Genomic DNA, 18,634 nt, shown 5'->3' with positions numbered 1-18,634 from the left:
GAGTATTAAGTATAAATACTGTCCTGTGGAAGTGGTTGGTGATGACACAGACTGTAGTTTTTGTGGTTCTCTTCACTGTTCTTCCAGTGTTTTTTGTCATCACATGCTGTGTTTTCCTTGGCTAACTTCTTTAATGTCTGAGTATTTTTTCTTTTTGACGACTTACCAAATTGTTGCTATACCCAAAGCTCTGATAAAATTTTCCCCTTTTTTCTCAGCCTAAAAATGGCTCCAAGACAGCTCTCAAATAAATCAAAAAGATGAAAATGCACAAGGAATTCATTCAGCTTTACCTTGGTCAGGGTCATGGTGGAGCTAGAGCCAACTACAGAAAACTGGAAGTAAAGCGTGGGGGGATTCAACTAAAACAGGATGCCAGTTCATTGAATGGCATTACTCACAAACATTCCTACACTCATTAACCCCTGTCGGAAATACAGCACCACTTATCTGTCTTTCTGTATGCTTGTAAAAACTGGAAGAAAACTGGGCAGAGCATGCAAAATTGCACACAGACTGTAACCTGAGCTCAGTGCATAAAGTTGTGAGAAGGCACTAGTATCCACAGTGCCACCATGCTGCCCCCTACATATTTGTAATGTTAATAAAGCCTGGGCCTTTTAAAAGAGGATAATAAGGGAGGCTATTAGTATATAAGATATTATCTTATACTGAAAGGCATGCAAGACCTAGACAAGACGAAAAAAAAATAGTTGTAATAAATTATTGTTCCATTAAATTATTATTTTTTTTTTTCTGCACTGCATTAAAGCAGACGAAGAACAAGCTCAGGTTAATATCATTAAAATAAAACAAAGACACACAATTATAAAAAAAACCAAGGTAATACACACTCAATTTTTGTTTTTTTAAACAAAACTTTTTTTAAACATTTTATGCCACCATTTCCATCTGGGGCATTAGGGCATCCACATTAGGGCTTCAACAGTCAAAAATCCAAAAAAGGTGTAAATACTTTTGGAAGCTCCTTGTTGTCCAACTGTTAGAACTTAATGAGAGTGGTTGTATTTAACAGCAAGCGTCTTGTTTAAAAGGGAGAAATCCAAGCACCTCGGGCAAATTTAATTTAAAAAATGACATACACAGTTCTGGTTCAATGGGACCACCTACAGTACACTATAAGCATCTTTTAAAAATTGTCTAAATCTTGGGACCACATTGACACTAAATCATTAAGGAACAAGGTACACATTTACTCCCAGGAATGAACAAAATTTGGTTCAACACGTTCAACTAAACTCCAGGAAAACAATAAAAAAAATGGCAAAGGAGTTAAAACCTAGTACCTACTGTAAGTATTTATATACACCCAGCATAATGGCATGCCCTGAAAGGATGTTGTTCGAGGAAGAAGCCAATACTCAAGGAGAGAGATAAAAATTCAAACTGAAGTTTGCAGAGGATTGGCCAAATGTAGTACTTGCCTTCTGGTTAATGTTCTCTAATCAGCTAAAACAAAAATATATTTTTTATAATGATCAGAGCAATTGACTATAATGATCAGTACAGGGCATACAGGTACTTTTAATATAATAAACACCAATTCAGCTATGAAACAGTATCGTCTTATGAGTAAAGTTCTAAACAGAGATGGCATCATGCCATCAAGGTTTATTTAAACCCCCATGCAGAGATCAGGCAGGAAGTTAAAACTAGACCGAGGAGGTTCACAAAGCTGACTGAGTTACACCAGTTCATTTATTTGGAATGAGCAAAACTAGTGGCAGGGAAATGTGAAAAGCTTACAGAATGGAGGCTAGACCTGGGATCTGATTTTACTTTCAGTAAGCAAGGAAAAGGCAAATGTTACCAAAACCCGTATCTTAACTTAAAAAACTTTTTTTTTTATTATTATATCTTATGGAAATACTCCCTAATTCACTTATCACAGGAAATGCAGGGTAACATGAAACTAAGTTTTAAATGTCTTTTGCCTACATTTGACTTCAACTTTATATCTGGCCCAAATAAGAAACACAAGTTGTTGGCATGACAGCATTTCCTTTTATTATTTTTATTTGTATTTTTCTTTGTGGTAACACTCATGAGCTAGCTGATGATAACAGCTCTTTACCACCACGGTCCTATCAGATGCAAGGTCAAATGCTCTGATGACATATTTGTTCATTTCATTTGCAAAAAATCTGACTATAAATGAGGTGAAGAGATTTGTTTTGTTTTATGTTTTCATTTTATTTTTTCCAAGAAAAACTTTGTCCATTCATCTCGCCAGAAAGCAGATCCGTACCCTTAAAACTATGAAAACTGAGTTTAAGGAAAAATTGTTCATGTGAAGAAAGTGGGCCTTCAGGTCAGTTAATATTTTTTAAAAACACCCACACAAGTGTCATTGATGGTCTAGATTCCAGGCTCGCCCAGGAGGGAGGGAGTAACAGCATACTCCAGTGTTATATTAAGGTTTGAAGTAATGTGGCAACAGAAGAACCGCATTAAATGTAAGAGCTTCAGTGCTGCACAACTGATTGCATTTAAAAAAAAAAAAAATCTAAATTGCAACATGGACCTGTGCAGTTATTTAATCCCAAATGTCAGCAATTTATTACAGATAATATAAGCACATCCCTAAAGAAAGTACATGCTCAGTTTACCCGACAGTCGTAAAGTGCTCACAAACCTTTATAATGTTTGCTTTATGTTTGAGCTCCCTCACTAAAGCAGCTTATAAAAAAAATTTAAATATGGATGACCTTTTGACTTAATGTAATGTCTCTCAAGTTCTATTCATTCTCTCTAATTTTACACAAAGTTTATATTATGAAATGAAAAAACATTTTATAAAACAAAACAATGTTTAAAACACATATTTGATCCTTATTTTATAAATTATAAATGATCCACTATTAATGCCAAAAAGGTCTGTGAAAAATTATGCTTTTTTTTCTTGCAGCCTGTACATACAGTATACTAAATGCATCTATAATACATATAAATGAACATGATCATCATTCTCTCACCTGATGAACACCGGGCCGGTTCTTAAAATCTCAATATATTAGTATTTTTTAGGTAATATGGTAGTGTTAGCTCCCAGCAGTGTCAGAGTCCCAGGTTCGATCATGAGCTTGGGTGTCGCTGCATGTTTTCCAGTAGTAACACTAAATCTCACATTTTCTTTTCTACACTAAAATATGTTTAAATTACATTTTGGATACATTTTTGTTTTTAATTAAAAACAAATACATGTAAGTGTTACCTATTATGCCCTTTCACATTTGTGACCCAAGGCATGCTCGCTTACGAGGAGTAATGTGTGAGGTCCACTGCCACTTTTTTGTCGCATTGGTACAATTTGACAGATCCTCAAGTAGCTCATTATCAATCAAACCTCAGAGTTTCTTGAAAAAGTTATAAAAACTAAATAGAAGTTCCAGGACAAGCACTTTGAGAAGGCACCATTCTCCAGTTCCTCATCTGGCAAGATGTGTTACCTTTTGTTAAGAGTGTGCAGTTGATGTCTTGCCCAAGCTAAAGTAAAAAAAAAAAAGAGAGAGAACTTGAGTTTATTACATCCAGATACAATGATATAGTAATAAGTACACGAGGATTCTGAAAAAAATCTGTAGAGTATACACTATACACCATTCAGCCATAACACTCGAACCATTAACATTAAAAAACACCTAGGTTTTTTGGGTTCCCCTTGTGTCACTGGAGCAGTTCCGGCCCCTCCGGGTTTGTCTCTGCAGGTTGTCTGGGGGTGTGCTGTGGTGTCTGACACCAGGCTGTCAAACATGCAGCCTTTCTATCATGGCCAGAACTAATTCGTTTAGGGCTTTTTGTCTTTTCTGTTAGATTTGACTGGATAGACTGGCCTTCGGTCCCCACTGGCATGGGTGAGCCTTGGATGCCTATAATCAAGTCACCAGTTTGCTGGTGTATAGTTGGTGATCAATGGTGTCCACTTTACTTATCAGTTACTTCACTATTATAATGTTATGACTTATCTATAAATCAGGATAAGCTTTTATGCGTGATATTCAAAACATGAATAACCTGTAGGATGCTGGTTACTTGCACTACTCCCAAAAGATGACTGGAAATTGTGGATCGTTTCCTGCAGTATCTGTCTTTCTCTTCCCTGAAATTAAAACATAACATTACAACAGACCTGTTTATAATCTTGATACCAAATTCCTACATATATTAATAGTAAGACATATGAAAATTGAGACAACGTTGACTACTAGTCTTTAAAAAAAAAAAAAAAACAACACCTTTCCAGCATTAAGCTCAGAAATGGCTGCCAAAATCTGTTGTCTGGGCCCGTCTGTTTTAATCCCCAACTCCTGCAGATCTCTGTCAGTTAGAGTCAAAAAGGCCTCCATGTCTACCTGCAATTAATAGTAATGAGTGCACAGATGATTACATGCAAGCATGTAATTACAGGTTTTGGAAATAGCTGTAACAGGGCCAAATAGGAAATAAAACTATATAATCCACTGCAAATCTTTGTGCTTATTCTGAACATTTCAAATTCAAATTTCAAATTCAAAATTTATTTGTCACATACACAAACATACACAGTACGAAATGTAGTGAAATGCATTAGCATCCTTTGCCGTTGAAGTTATTTAAATAATGTCTAAGCACAAAGAAAAGTTATATATCTACATATATCTAGGTCTGTACCTCCTGTTCTTCAAAGATGGGCTGATATTTCTCCAAGGACAGTTTTCTTAGTATACCTGAAAGCTCATCTGTAAAAAAGGATAGAAGGTAAAGATAACAATCACAGTGATATCACTTGGTTTGGAAACAATTCAAAACAGTTTACAATTTTAATTTGTGCACACTTTACTGTGTTATATCTCTACAGCTCCAAATTGTCTTGTCTTGGGTAAGTCTCTACAGGCTTCTCTACAAGTAAGTCCTAGGGGTTTGAAGCCTGGGATTTGCCTGGGCCATTCAAAGACATTCAGAAAACCACTTTTCTTTAGCATTTTTTTTTAGGCTGAATACTTTAATTTGTTATTATGCTGAAAGGTTGAACCACATGATCAGGTTTCCTTCAAATACTTCTCTGTATTTGTATGCATTCCTACTTCAATCAAATATGACCAGTCTCCTACTCCTGCTGCTGACCAACCCTCCCCCATCATGATACTGCCACCACCATGCTTTACTGCAGGCACAGAACTAGGGGTAGGGTTAGGGCGTGGTGGCCGTAAGAATGGTTTCACAATTCATAGTGAGTTTTGGCAGTCTTGGAGTAGTGATTACGTTTCCAATCTTTCCACACAAAAAATTAAACATGTTAATGAAATAAAATGTTAATTAAATGTCTTTGAATGGCCCAGGCAAATTAAACGTGTTTAATTTTTTGGCGGTCCTAGAAGTAGCTCTCAGACCCTGGGGAACCTTGCAGAACAGATGAGATAGGGGTGTTATACACCTTTAACACAAATATACAACGTAAAGCATAAAAAACCAAACACAGGTTTTGTGTTTTGCATTATACTCTCGTGAGACTGCGCCTTTAAATTGTTAACTGCTACTGGTACAGAAAAAAGCCTGAACATTTTTATTGCACTGACCTTCATCAGTGATGGTGCCACTACTTGATCCACCACTACTTTTAGAGCATGGCTGTGAGGAAGCAGATGATAGGGTTTCTCCGATGAGAGGTTTGGGAGTTGGGGATGGTGATGGAGTCAGTGTGGGGGATGTACTCTTAGATGTGGAGGAATTTCCAGACTGTGGCCTCTTCTTTAGGTCAACCTTCTGTGGAAATTAAAGGTTGATGTTAGACTGATGAAAATTAAAATACTTATAGCACATACTTGGGGTAGCTAATATAATTTTCAACCAGAATATACACACATATTTGTTAAGAAAACCTGCACATTACCCTCTGAAAATACAAAGTCAACTATTCTGTTATTGCTATTCATTGAATGTGGACTTGACATCAAAAGATTGATATGAGATTGGAGTTTGATGCAATAAGCAACTTCTCCATCTATTTTCTTTCTTTCTTTTTTTTTTAATGTGTAATATTTAAGAACATGTGACCAATGTGTCTCCTGTTGCCCAGATGTTAGGTATTAAATTAAAAGATGTCTACTCTTATTCTGGAGTTTCTCATGTGAAGACTACAGAAAAGAACAGCAGTTAATGACAGAAACATTGTGAGAAAAAACAAAAACAAAAGTCAGTTTTCAACACCCACAACACGGCATATGATAATCCTTTGAAAAATACTTTGAGCGCAGAACCACAAAGGCTATACCGCAAGATGCTAACCACTCCTCAGCAGTAAGAATCTAAAAACAAGGCTGGAATTCATAATGAAGTATAAAGAACCAAGAATAAACTCAATCAAAAATCCCCGTAAAATCAGCAAAATAATCTTTACATTAAGAAATCTTAGCTAAGAATATAAATCAACAAAAGATAGTTCAGGTGAAATAACAGCTCAAAACCTACATTAGTGAGCACTTTATCTCACTCTCATTTTACCTTCCATTCAAAAATATTTAGTAAAGTAATTACAGTAAATTGTGTCAGTAACTCTTATATCCAAATGTTGCAAAATATGGTGAAAGCTAAAAAAATATATATATCATATCTTACATTATAGTTTCGTCTACTAAACATCTGTGGTTAGCCACATGTAAATGATTGTAAATTATGAAGGCAATATAAAAGTAGACTTAATTATTTTGTATCTTATGTGAGAGAAAAAAATCAGCAGGACTCATACCCATCTGGAGTGCAAGTCGCTTGTTACCAGGCTTGGGTTGCTTTGAATGCTGGGCAGGCTATTGTCAGGCATGGTGGGCAGTGGTGTAGTGGTTGATGCCTCATGGGTTGGCGCTTTGACATCAAGCAGGCCAGCAGCCCTTTTCCTTTGGGCAGCAATTTGAGACAGTACGCTGTCAGATGCACTGCCTCCTGAGAAAAGTCGAATGAGATAAAATTGGCAAGATGGAGAAAAGCTGTAGAAAGCAAGCACCAAGATCAAGGATTCCATATTTTCTACAAAAAGACATCATAGTAATATATGTTACATATTTGTGTCAAACAAGATAAATTAAGCCCAAACAGGAAAGTCATACAGCAAGCACCTGAGCACACATGCTAGCCTGCTCTTATTCCCACCACATAACATAGTATTAATAGATTAGCCATGCAGCACAGAAAACAGGCAGGCAGTACCAATTTGCACAGCGGATGTATTCAAACTAGGTGTGGCGATATGGTGCACATATTCAAATTTGCTTCCAGTTCCATGAAATCAGAGCTCATAGAGACATGCATGGTGACATTAGGTGGCCAGGACTGAGCACAGCTAAAAAAAATCTGCTAATGCAAAGCAGAAAACAGCTGATGCTGTCATGCACCTCTGTGCCAAGGAGAATGCACCAAGGTTGTGTGACATTGATTAGAACATTAACAGTAAAATATATTTACACAGATCCTACCACAGCACTTTAAAACAGCTGCTTTTTACTACTACTACAAATAATAATAATAATAATAAATAAATAAAATAACATATATACACCAAACACCTTTTTCATGCAGATTCCAACCTACATGGTACTGTTGGCTTTTTATGTGAAATTAGCAAAAGCCTCAATATCAATTATTATACTGTGTTTGAGTGTACCTGAACGATTATGCATGTCAGATGCATGGCGGTTGATCCCTCCTACTCCATTGGAACCCCCTGATGAATGAGGTGAGTTATAGTTGCCCGAGTTAGAGGGGGAGGAGGATGGGACCTTACTGATACTGGAAAACTTCATTGACCTGCTCACCACTCGACTAATGGACGTCTATAATACCAGCAGAAAACAGATACAGATGACCAGGGGAAAAAAGCATTGTCTGTTAATTCTAGAAATAAAAACTTAATGCTGAATGAATATTATACTATTTTATCCCTGATTTGCCTGTGTCACATATAAATAACTGCACAGTAAAATTCTTTATTGTTTGCATATCCCAGCTTTGTTTGTAGACTGAAGTCAGAGCGCAGGGTCAGCCATTATATGGCACCTCTGAAGCAGACAGGGTTAAGGGCCTTGCTCAAGGGCCCAACAGTGGCAACCTGTCCTTCCAATCAGTAACTCAGAGGATTACCACACTGAGTCACCACTGCCCCCTATAAGCAATGATTGGTCATGTCATACCCTAATAGATGCTAAAAAAAAAAAATACAGAAAAAAAATTAGCAGAATAAAAAGTGATGTGAGCAGTACTGCACATTTGAAAAGTCATGTTGTGTCCACCTGGCATAAATCATACCGTAGAAAATACTGTACGCTTACAATATTTAGACACTTACAATATCAGAGTTTCCACTGGTGTTAAAGTTGGCTTTGCTTGGTCTCTGAGGCATAGTCAGACGAGACTGCTCACTTGTCTTGCCTCCCTCCTTTAAAACCCTTGAACGGTCTGAGTTCCACGGCTCAAAGTTGGATGGAGGCAGGAAGGGTGGGATGACGGCTTTCAGCTTTTCATTGGGCAAGCGGGTCAGAGGTGCACCGTTTCTCAGCTAAACAGAAAGAGATTATATTATACTTGTTTTAAAATCGTACTGCGCAAACTAAAAAGCTCAATATGGACATCTGCAATTATTTAATCGCAAAAGGCTGCAATTTATTACAGGTATGCATAGTCTGGAATTTATGTCGAGATGCAAATAATGTGAGTATTTTTTTATTTTCATTCTAATTCTAATTCTAATTCTAGAATTCTAAACTCTAATTCTAATACTTTTGAGGTGATAAATGAATATTTATCAACGACCACCTCCAGCTGGATTCTGCTTATGATGGTCTGGAGCTACACATGCTGCTTCTGAGCTACCAGTGATCCAGATCTCATTTGCACTCTGCACCTATCTGACTCATCCAGGTGACGAACTGGACTCTAACACAGTATGTCAGCATTAAATTATTGCTAAGCACTATATAAATAGAATAGAATATAATTGAAATATTGGCATTTTCTTCATGAGATGTGTGCCGTTATTTGCTGTTAGCTTAATAAATACGTTTAAATACGAAATAGCAAATAGTTTAAATCACAATATGTGTCAAAATAATTGCAATTGTGATAAAAAAAAAATCAAATCATGCAAGTCTATTGCAAAAAAAGGTTTCAGATACATGAGAGTGTGAAAATGCTTACCATTGTGGAAATGAGAAAATAATCTTTGTCACTGTTTCTGCCAAGACCTTAAAAAATCATAGAATAACATAACTGACTTACATGCTTCATAATCTTTTACACTTTGTGATAAATTAGTTCTGTTTTGCCATCATATTTGATATAATCCTGCAGTTACCACAGTTAAATATCACACACAAAAATTCTAAATGAATGAAATTATTCTTAGCTGCATATTTTTTTTTAGGGTTAAGTAAAAGTACTGTCAGTCTAATCTAGTATTACTTAATCAAACCTATAGTTCATGAATAACATCTTACCACTGTCTTTGTTCTTATCAGTCCATGCAATGGTGAGGTCATCAATGTGTGTGCCAGCAGGAGAAACCATTGCACTACTTGGTTCTGAGCTGTTTGTGTCTATTCTGTTCTCTGCCTTCATGGTAGCATCCAGCAGAACCCCTGAGTTATCATGAAATGGAGCTAAGCGATTGGGATGGAGCCCATGCCTTAAGGTGTGTGTTAGCTTGAGTCTACGAAAGCGATTGGACATGCGGTTCCACCAGGACTGGAAAGAAAAAATAGAAAAGCAAAAAAAAAAAACATTAATAATCTTGTGAGAATAAGCTGAATGTCTGTTTTGTAAGGAGCTATATTCCAGCTAATCCAAAACATTAATAATGACTTAAACAATGGTGAGGAACATTTTTACATGGATCTGCACAGTAACACATGGAGACATTAAATTATGCATCAATTACTGTGTACATGTACAGAGACCCACCTTCAGGCCTCCTTTATCATCCGGTGGTGTAAGTACACTGGGAGACAGGTGTTTCTTGTTGGAGATCTTGTCTCTGTGCCTACTCTTGTCTTTTTCTACTGTCATACACACAGCAGCCAGAAGTCTCACTAATTCAGTATCTTAAGAAAAACAGAAGAATTGGGACAAAGAAGAAATTAATTAAATAATTAATTTACTCTAGTGGGACAAAGCTGTACCTCTTGATAAGTACTTCCTCTTTTTTTACTCTACCTGGGTCATTTAAAAGCATGACTAGGTCAAAGGCTGTGTATCCATTCTTGGCTCTTAGGTTTACATCAGCTCCCTGACTCAGCAGATATTTCACCACATCTTTATTTCTGCAAAAGGAAAAAAGGACAGAATTTCTAAACCTTCTGTGTGTCTTTGGAGTGCAGCATGTATTGTATTTACAGTTATGTGTAAAAGTTAGTGCCCCCTCTTTCAAGTTCCTGTTTTTGTGTAAGAAAATCATCTGATCACAGCAGATTATACAACATATAACTTTTTTTTTACTATGTCATTATTCATTTAACAAAAAAAGAACAAAATTTACATACAGGAATTGTTTCATGTACAACTTTCTCAGTCTCTCACATTGTTTTGATCCCTTCTTCTGGATGCAGGACACTGTTAAGGTCCCAACAACATTTCAACTGGGTGGAGATCTGGAGATCTGGACTATTCCAAAACCTTAATTATTTATATTTTTATCCATGACCTTTTTAGACAGAAGAGGCTTAAACCACACTTGTTCAGTCTTCTTCTAATTGTACCATCATGAACTTTAACATTTAAGCCCAATCCCAATTCTACCCCTTACCCCTACCCCTCCGTTTGGCGCGTTCACGTGAAGGGGTAGGGGTGTCTCATTTCTCTTAAGGTTGGAGGGGTAGGGGTAAGGGGAAGGGCCAGATAGCCCTCCAAACAAAGATTTTTCGGGACCTCACTTCAAATGAAGGGCTAAGAGAAATTTTCAAGATGGCTGCTCACTCGAGCAAGCAGACCCATAAATGTAACAGTTTTTGCCATTAATAAGGATTTTTATGACAAGTTTTAATTATATGTATATTACCTTTAGTCTTGTGTTTATGGTGTTTTTCTGTAAAAAAAAAAAGTTTGCAAAAAAATCGCTAGCATGTGATAACGCATTGTTTGTTTTGCTTACGGCCATATGTGTACATGTAAATGAACGGATACGTATGATGACGTATAACAGTGTTGTAGTGGTGTCCCATTTTTTAGAGGAAAATATTTTAACTCTTCCCCTTTCCACTTCGTTTCAAGGGACAAGGGGAAGGGGCGAGGGGTAGGGGAAGGGGTAGAAAATAGAATTGGGATTAGGCTTTAACATGCTCAGTAAGGCATGTAGGGTCTGAGATGTAAATCTTTTTTTTTTTTCCTGAGCATTGCACAGTCTGACCTTGAGGTGAACGCCTTGGGATGCAAACTCTTGGAAAGACTGAAATTGCTTGGAAATGGTTTCATAACAATTATTATATACATTTTATTACCAGATTGACATGCAGTGACAATTACTTCTTTAAAATCATTGCTTAAGTTTTTCCCTCTTGTCATTGTGTTAACCTGAATGCTTCAGACAAGCAAACTATCAAAACTTCTGCTTTTATAGATGTTTGCACAACTGTTAATAATCAAGGGTTAATAATAAGTATAACCTGGCTGCAACTTACTCTATTAATTTTTTTTTTTGCTTCATTCTTGTTAAATATATAATGGCATAGTGAAAAGAAGGTTTTGAAAAACATTTCGTTGTTCCTCTGAGGTTGTGTTTGCCCAACACTAAGACCTGCTATAATCAGATAATTTTTATTATGTTTTTCCACATAAACTTAAATTTAAAAAAAGAGGATATAAACTTTAACACATAACTATATAAAAATAAAAGAAAGGTTTTCTCTGTACATTAGTCAAAACTCGCTCTTTCAATGATATATATGTCTGTTCAGCCAGAGTTTGTGAGTGCGTAAATCGTAAATCGCCTGCTGGACAGAATGCTGTCATTTACTCTCTAAATAAACCAAACAGGCAGTGTATTTGGCTAATGATAAAGGAAGTTCTGCAGAGAACCACTGGAAAACAAGGTGTAAGATACTCAACCTGCAAAATTGTATTTCTTTGTATTAATAAGTTAGGCAGAGAGTTCTGCCATAGAGAAAGACGAGAAGAAATGTACGTGGGCTTCAACTTGAAGCTGATTAGCTTATTTTTAGCTTTAACCTTTTGCTATTTCTAAAAGCTTAGTGAAAGTAGTGAAAATTAGGAGATTCAAGCCTCACCCATGATATGTTGCCTGCATAAGGGCCGTCCAGCCATGGGCTCCATCTTGCTTGTCTATGTCCGCATTCCTCTCAACCAGAAGCTGCACCACTTCCAGCAGTCCACTCACAGCAGCAATCATCAAAGGCGATGCCCCATCTGCATTAGCCAAGTTCACCTGAGATGGATCCTCCTCTAGTATCTCCTTCACCAGTTGAGAATTTCCTATCTCACACACACACAAACAGACAGAGAGAGAGAGAGAGAGAGCGAGAAAGAGAATTAACACAAATCTGGGGCATCAGTATAAATTATTTACGGTTTACAAATTTAATGATCAGTGAAGCCCTATTTAGTGGGATATGGTAAAACATTCCTTATCCTCAGTTGCACTTACCTAGCTTTAGAGCACTGAAAACATCAGGTCTTTTCTTCTCATCATCTAGTGGAAATAAAAAAAGAGCAAAATACATGAAAAAATATGGACAGGATTATACAGTATTTATTAATGTATTCTAAACACATACAAACACATACAATACTCCAATCACATACAATACTTCAAGCACATACAATAGACACTGACACATGTTTATAATAAAGTGCACTGCTATTTAATAAATCATTCTGCACCACATCTCTAAATGTTTCCCATGTTGCCCATGCCAGAGCAAAGTAAACATTAAAATTACTGGAATTGGGTAAAGAACTGTTCAACACATTATGGAATTTTGGATAGTGCTGAACCGTCAACTTCAGGAAATAAACAAAGTTGGAAAATACATGAATGAGATCACTTAAATGTATGGTAAGATGCATTGTAAAAATTGATCAGCAGAAATTTTTTATAATGAAAGTAAGAACTCACAGGTTTGGGAATAAACAGCTTTGTGGTCATGATTAGTGAGAATAATCAGAACAAAGGCTTCAATCCATCATGTGGCATCATGTGGTGTTGAGCCTTCAATATCATTTAAATTGGGAAGGCATTAACTGTACATACACAAGCTCTTATTTTGACCTACTGTTGAAAACAGTCAATGTGATGACATTCATTTACAATGCATCTGGAAAGTATTCACAGCGCCTCACTTTCCACATTTTGTTATGTCACAGCCTTATTCTAAAATGGATTAAATTCATTTTTTTCCTCAGAATTCTACACACAACACCCCATAATGACAACATGAAAAAAGTTCACTTGAGATTTTTGCAAATTTATTACAAATAAAAAAATTGAGAAAGCACATGTACATAAGTATTCACAACCTTTGCCATGAAGCTCAGAATTGAGCTCAGGCGCATCCTGTTTCCCCTGATCATCCTTGAGATGTTTCTGCAGCTTAATTGAAGTATGTCTGTGGTAAATTCAGTTAATTGTACATGATTTAAAAAGGCACACACCTGTCTATATAAGGTCCCACAGTTGACAGTTCATGTCAGAGCACAAACCAAGCATAAAGTAAAAGGAATTGTCTGTAGACCTCCGATACTGGGGAAATGGGAGAAATCTGGGTAAGGTTACAAATAAATTTCTGCTGCTTTGAAGGTCCCAATAAGCACAGTGGCCTTTATCATCAGTAAGTGGAAGAAGCTCAAAACCACCAGGACTCTTACTAGAGCTGGCCGGCCATCTAAACTGAGCGATCGGGGGAGAAGGGCCATAGTCAGGGAGGTGACCAAGAACCTGATGGTTACTCTGTCAGAGCTCCAGAGGTCCTCTGTGAAGAGAGGAGAACCTTCCAGAAGGACAACCACCTCTGCAGCAATCCACCAATCAGGCCTATATGGTAGAGTGGCCAGACGGAAGCCACTTCTTAGTAAAAGGCAGCGCTTAGGCACCGCTTATCACCAGGCCAATACCATCCCTACAGTGAAGCATGGTGCTGGCATGTACAAAGTATTGAGCAAAGGCCGTGAATACTTATGTACATGTGATTTCTCAGTTGTTGTTTTTTTTATAAATTTGCAAAAACCTTAAGTAAACTTTTTTCAAGTTGTCATTATGGGGTGTTGTGTGTAGAATTCTGAGGGAAAAAATGGCTGTAACATAACAAAATGTAGAAAAGGTAATGCGCTGTAAATACTTTTCGGATGCACTGTAAACCTAATTAAGGATCAAAACTGTACAAATGAAGTAAATTAATTTCAATGTTCCCACCACGTGACTAAATAGCACTGAAAAACTAGTCAGAGCTAGAACCTTTAATTCAGGTTTTTGATTAAGTCATATCATAGGTCTTCAATAGCCACTGAATGAGAGTGGTACAGTTCAGAGATATTTGCAACTTTGGAAGGACAGGAGATGGGTACCTGGTGGGAAGTTAAATATAATGGCTTGGTTTGATCTTACTAAGAGTGACCTCTACAGTATGTATACTGGTGGTGTTTGTCTAAATGAAAAGTTACCCAGAACATTTAATAACATATAAGTTAAAAAAAATGCCATTCTTCATCCCACACTGCTTTAAATTAAAGATCTTACCTGGTTGTGGACGAACTGTGGTGATGGAATCCAGATAACTCTTCACCTCTTTTTGATTAAGATGCAGTGCCACTTCAAAAGCTGTTTTGGACAAAACATTAAGCTGATCAGGATCAGCACCCCTCTCTACTAGCTGCTGAGCTATACTAGCCTTTCCGCTCAACGTGGCTAACATTAGTGCACTCCACCCCGTGGTCTTCTGGGAAAAGTTCACATCAGCTCCCCACTCCAAAAGCAGTCTGACCATAGCATCATGACCATGCTGAGCGCTAACCAATAAAGACGTGATATCCAAGAAGTTCTTCCCGTTATCACTGTGATTACTGTTGTTTCCATTAGCATTCCTTTCAGCTGCAGAAAGGTGGTCAAAGTCATCCACAAATGCTTCATGTTCAAGGAGGAGTTTAGCAACATGTGTGTGCCCCCCACGGGCTGCCATAGTGAGCACACTGGCTCCCATGCGATTCCTTCCATTGATCTCAGCCCCATTCTCAAGCAAGATATGAGACACATTTAAATGGCCAAACCTGTACAAAAAAAAAAGAAAAAAGATTCAATTCACATAGATTGCTTAGATCGTAAGAACAGTCTAAGAATATAGATCTTTTATACCGAGAGATCCACAAGTATTTGGACAGCAAAAAAACAACAACACAATATTTGTATTTGTGCCTGTATTTTTTACCTCTGTAAGCCATGACAATGGATTTAAAATGAAGCAATCAAGAAATGCAATGCACAAGGCGTAGTCTCAGTGCTGATGCTAGGTTAACTTCCCTAACCGCGGAAATGGCCTAAGCATTCAATATCTTATATCACCACCTTATGGACTTGATTACCTTCACAGGTACGTAACAGGGTACGTTGAGTAGGTTTTTACTAGAGATGCACATTAATGCAAGCTGGGCCAAGCAATGTCATTTGTAGATGTACTTGCGTGAACCATGTTATAGGCCATACTCATACTCAAGCCCACACTGCCTCCTCTAAAAAGCAGCTTTGTCTTCATCTCACACCATCAACTCTTCTACTACGTACTCGTTTTTTTCTAAACCAATAGCTATGCACCCTAGGATGGGGGCAGGTATTTTATGGTTTTAATGGAAACCTTATCCTTCAAACAGGTAAACAGAAAATCATGGGAATAAAACACTTAACACTTGAACTGTAGGCCGTTTTATCATTCATTTTAGTGTAGGCTATACAGAATATTGGCCTAAACTAGTTGCTTGCAATTAGGAGGGAACCGAGCTGTCAGAAGTGTAAAACAGAATAGTGTGAAATTTGACAAAAGAATGCTAGGCAACAGAGAACTTCTGGAAAAGAAAATTTCCTGTTGTAAAGTGTTTTATCGTTTAATTCATGATTGAGACACTTGCAATTTTCTCTTTTCAGAAGCCCTGTGCGATGCTATAAAGGCAATGCAGCATAATCCCGATATAACAGAGGGGTCTAGTAGAATAGGGTGGTACCTGCAATAGGAAATACCTGCAGTCCTCCTTAAAATAATACTTCATTCTGGTAGGTGTGATAAGTCAAAGTCAGCCAGTATTGCAATTTAGCTGACTCATGGGAGACAGGGCTATTTACAGCAAATCTTGCACTTTTTAAAGTTTTCAGCACACATGCTGGCTTAGACTAGCAGATGTCTCTAACATTTTACACAAAACAGTGCATGTGCCATCATTATGTCTGCCCAAGAGTAGTTAACAAGGAGCATATGCGACCTGTTAGTTCAAAGAACAGTTAATAAGCTATCCATGGATGCTATTCTGAACCTAACCAGAGCCCTGACATCACTGACAACACAGAAGTATTGCTGCTGTGCTGTGTTAAGTCATAGTTATTTATAAACTGTGACAGTCGGCCATTAATCAGTCAGACAGTCATTGTACTGCATGTTTATATGAATGTCTGACCAGTACCTGTAGTCCTCGTCCTTTATAGTCAAGATTCCATTATAACTCAAATTATAGTTTAGTAAGACCCCCTCAATATAGCACTTTCCTTTACTCTTTGTAGCTACACTTTTTTTTTCTTTTAGAGACCGCAGTTTTTCAACCTTAGAGAAGGGCATGACAACATTTGCACTGATTATGTTGCCTCATTCTCTGGTACGACTGGATTCCATATTTAACTTGATCCATGCCCAAGTATGTTGTATCGTTCTTTAAACAACCCTGGGCCCTAATCTGAAAATGCCCCCTGATTTCAGCTAATCTTTTAGTTCATTGTTTTTGCTGGATGAGGTTTCAATACTTGATTTTTTAGCAATGTTAATTTAGAAAAAAAAATTAAGTGGTTTGCCTCCTAACTTACTAACAAGATTTTTTTCAGGAAGATTGTTAACCTCTCCTCTTCTTTGGCTACTATTAAGTCTGGGGTATGTCTGGGACCTATCCTGGGCCCAGTTTTGTTTTCCTTGTACATGCTTCCTCTTAGAATAGAACAAAGCAATGAACTCTTCACACTGCTTAGCGAAACATTAACTGTTGTATCTTTCATTAAAACCAGGTTAAAAAAATAATCTAATTTTTGACTGACTCATGGATATTGCATGTTAAAGATCAAACACCTTAATGAAAGCAAAAAGTTTTTTTTTGTTTTGCCTTGCCACCGTCCCCCTCAGCTTGCTCACCAGGGACAATTTTTGATTTTGTAAAGCTGCTTTGTGACAATGACCATTGTTAAAATTGCGAATAAAATGTACAGTAACTGAACTGAATTGAATGGGGTTTTGCGTCTTCTCCTCGTGCTTGGTGGGTTTACTCCTCGTGCTCCGGTTTCCTCACACATTACAAAAACAAGCAGATTAGGCTAATTGGTGTTCCTAAATTGGCCATAGTGTGTGAACGAGCATACGAGTGTGTTTCTGCCTTTTGCTGGATTGGTACCCTGTACCAATGGGGGTGAACCCCACTTTGTGCCCTATGTCTCCTTGAATAGGCTCCAGGCCCCCTGTGACCCTGTATACAGTATGAAACTGTATATACAATGATTGAGTGAGAGTAACTGAACTAAACTGAATTCTGCCAGTAGAAGCATTTAAACCGTTATTCAGCTTACTATGGGCTGTTGACCAGTATGTGCGTTGGCATGGCAACACCCAACGCTCTACCCAGCTGTGGGGACTATTTTCTTTGACGGAGCAAAGATTAACAGAATGTTTTGAGATATTCTGTCTGGAATGTCAGTTACTCGATATATTTTATTCTACAGAATTGTTGCATAAAAAGCAAGATCACACAAACACACACACACACACACTCACACTGCACTATATAAACTCATCTGTGATTACTTTAGTGCACGGCCTAGAGCACGGCCTTACAGCTGTGCTGCTATTCACTACAACAGCACATTCTCACCATGTCTCGGGTAAAGGTCCTACCTCGCTGCCTGCATCAGCGGTGTCCATCCATAATTATTCCTGCTATCAACAGACGCCCCTTTCCGCAGTAAGAATCGAACTAAATGCTCGTGTCCGCTCGCAGCCGCGAAGTGTAACGCCGTGTTCCCTTCTTCGTCCGTACAATCGACGTGTACGAGCGGCAGCCCTCCCCGTACGATGTCCACACTGCATTCCGAGACAGAGTCCAGCCGTGTTTTGGACTGTCTTCCCGAGTCGTTCCCGGCGGGCTCAAGAATGCTCTTAGCGCTCTCATAGTCTCCCTCATCGCAAGCTCGGAACAACAAGAGCGAATTTGCTGGAACGCCGAAATTCATCTCGGAACTTGCAGTAAACACGCACTTTCTTTCCTGGTTCTATGTGTCTGTGCGGGCATTACCGGCATCATCGGCATGCAGTGATGTTAACCTCAGGGAAAAAAAAAAAACGTTAGTCAACTACCAGAACATTATAGGAATTCTTGGAAACTTTTTCCGTGCAACGCTTGCGCGCGCACG

General features: G+C 37.8%; 1 protein-coding gene across 1 annotated transcript; it reads right to left on the bottom strand.

Annotated features, from left to right (window-relative positions):
* Positions 1 to 2,100: 2,100 nt before the first annotated feature.
* On the bottom strand, positions 2,101 to 18,620 carry LOC128513778 (ankyrin repeat and SAM domain-containing protein 6-like). Its single transcript, XM_053487312.1, has 16 exons — positions 18,120 to 18,620; positions 14,729 to 15,255; positions 12,641 to 12,685; positions 12,264 to 12,468; positions 10,198 to 10,304; positions 9,946 to 10,085; positions 9,483 to 9,729; positions 9,184 to 9,230; positions 8,336 to 8,545; positions 7,655 to 7,823; positions 6,746 to 6,936; positions 5,577 to 5,763; positions 4,672 to 4,739; positions 4,257 to 4,373; positions 4,036 to 4,120; positions 2,101 to 3,507 (listed from the first exon to the last, which is right to left on the bottom strand). The coding sequence occupies exons 1-16, from the start codon at positions 18,452 to 18,454 to the stop codon at positions 3,467 to 3,469; spliced, it is 2,721 nt and encodes a 906-aa protein (XP_053343287.1). The 5' UTR covers positions 18,455 to 18,620; the 3' UTR covers positions 2,101 to 3,466.
* Positions 18,621 to 18,634: the final 14 nt, after the last annotated feature.

This window comes from Clarias gariepinus, chromosome 26, assembly GCF_024256425.1.
Source record: "Clarias gariepinus isolate MV-2021 ecotype Netherlands chromosome 26, CGAR_prim_01v2, whole genome shotgun sequence".
NCBI classification, from domain to species: Eukaryota; Metazoa; Chordata; class Actinopteri; order Siluriformes; family Clariidae; genus Clarias; species Clarias gariepinus.
The sequence above is the reverse complement of the archived record's forward strand: the minus strand, read 5'-3'. Positions and strand labels throughout refer to the sequence as shown.

Excerpts from the sequence above, each read along its gene's own strand:
- LOC128513778 (XM_053487312.1), bottom strand. The coding sequence starts at position 18,454 with ATGAATTTCGGCGTTCCAGCAAATTCGCTCTTGTTGTTCCGAGCTTGC. Across the intron at positions 10,086-10,197 it reads CATGCTTTTAAATGACCCAG|ATACTGAATTAGTGAGACTT; the intron begins GTAGAGTAAAAA and ends GTTTTTCTTAAG. Across the intron at positions 4,374-4,671 it reads CCATCTTTGAAGAACAGGAG|GTAGACATGGAGGCCTTTTT; the intron begins GTACAGACCTAG and ends TATTAATTGCAG.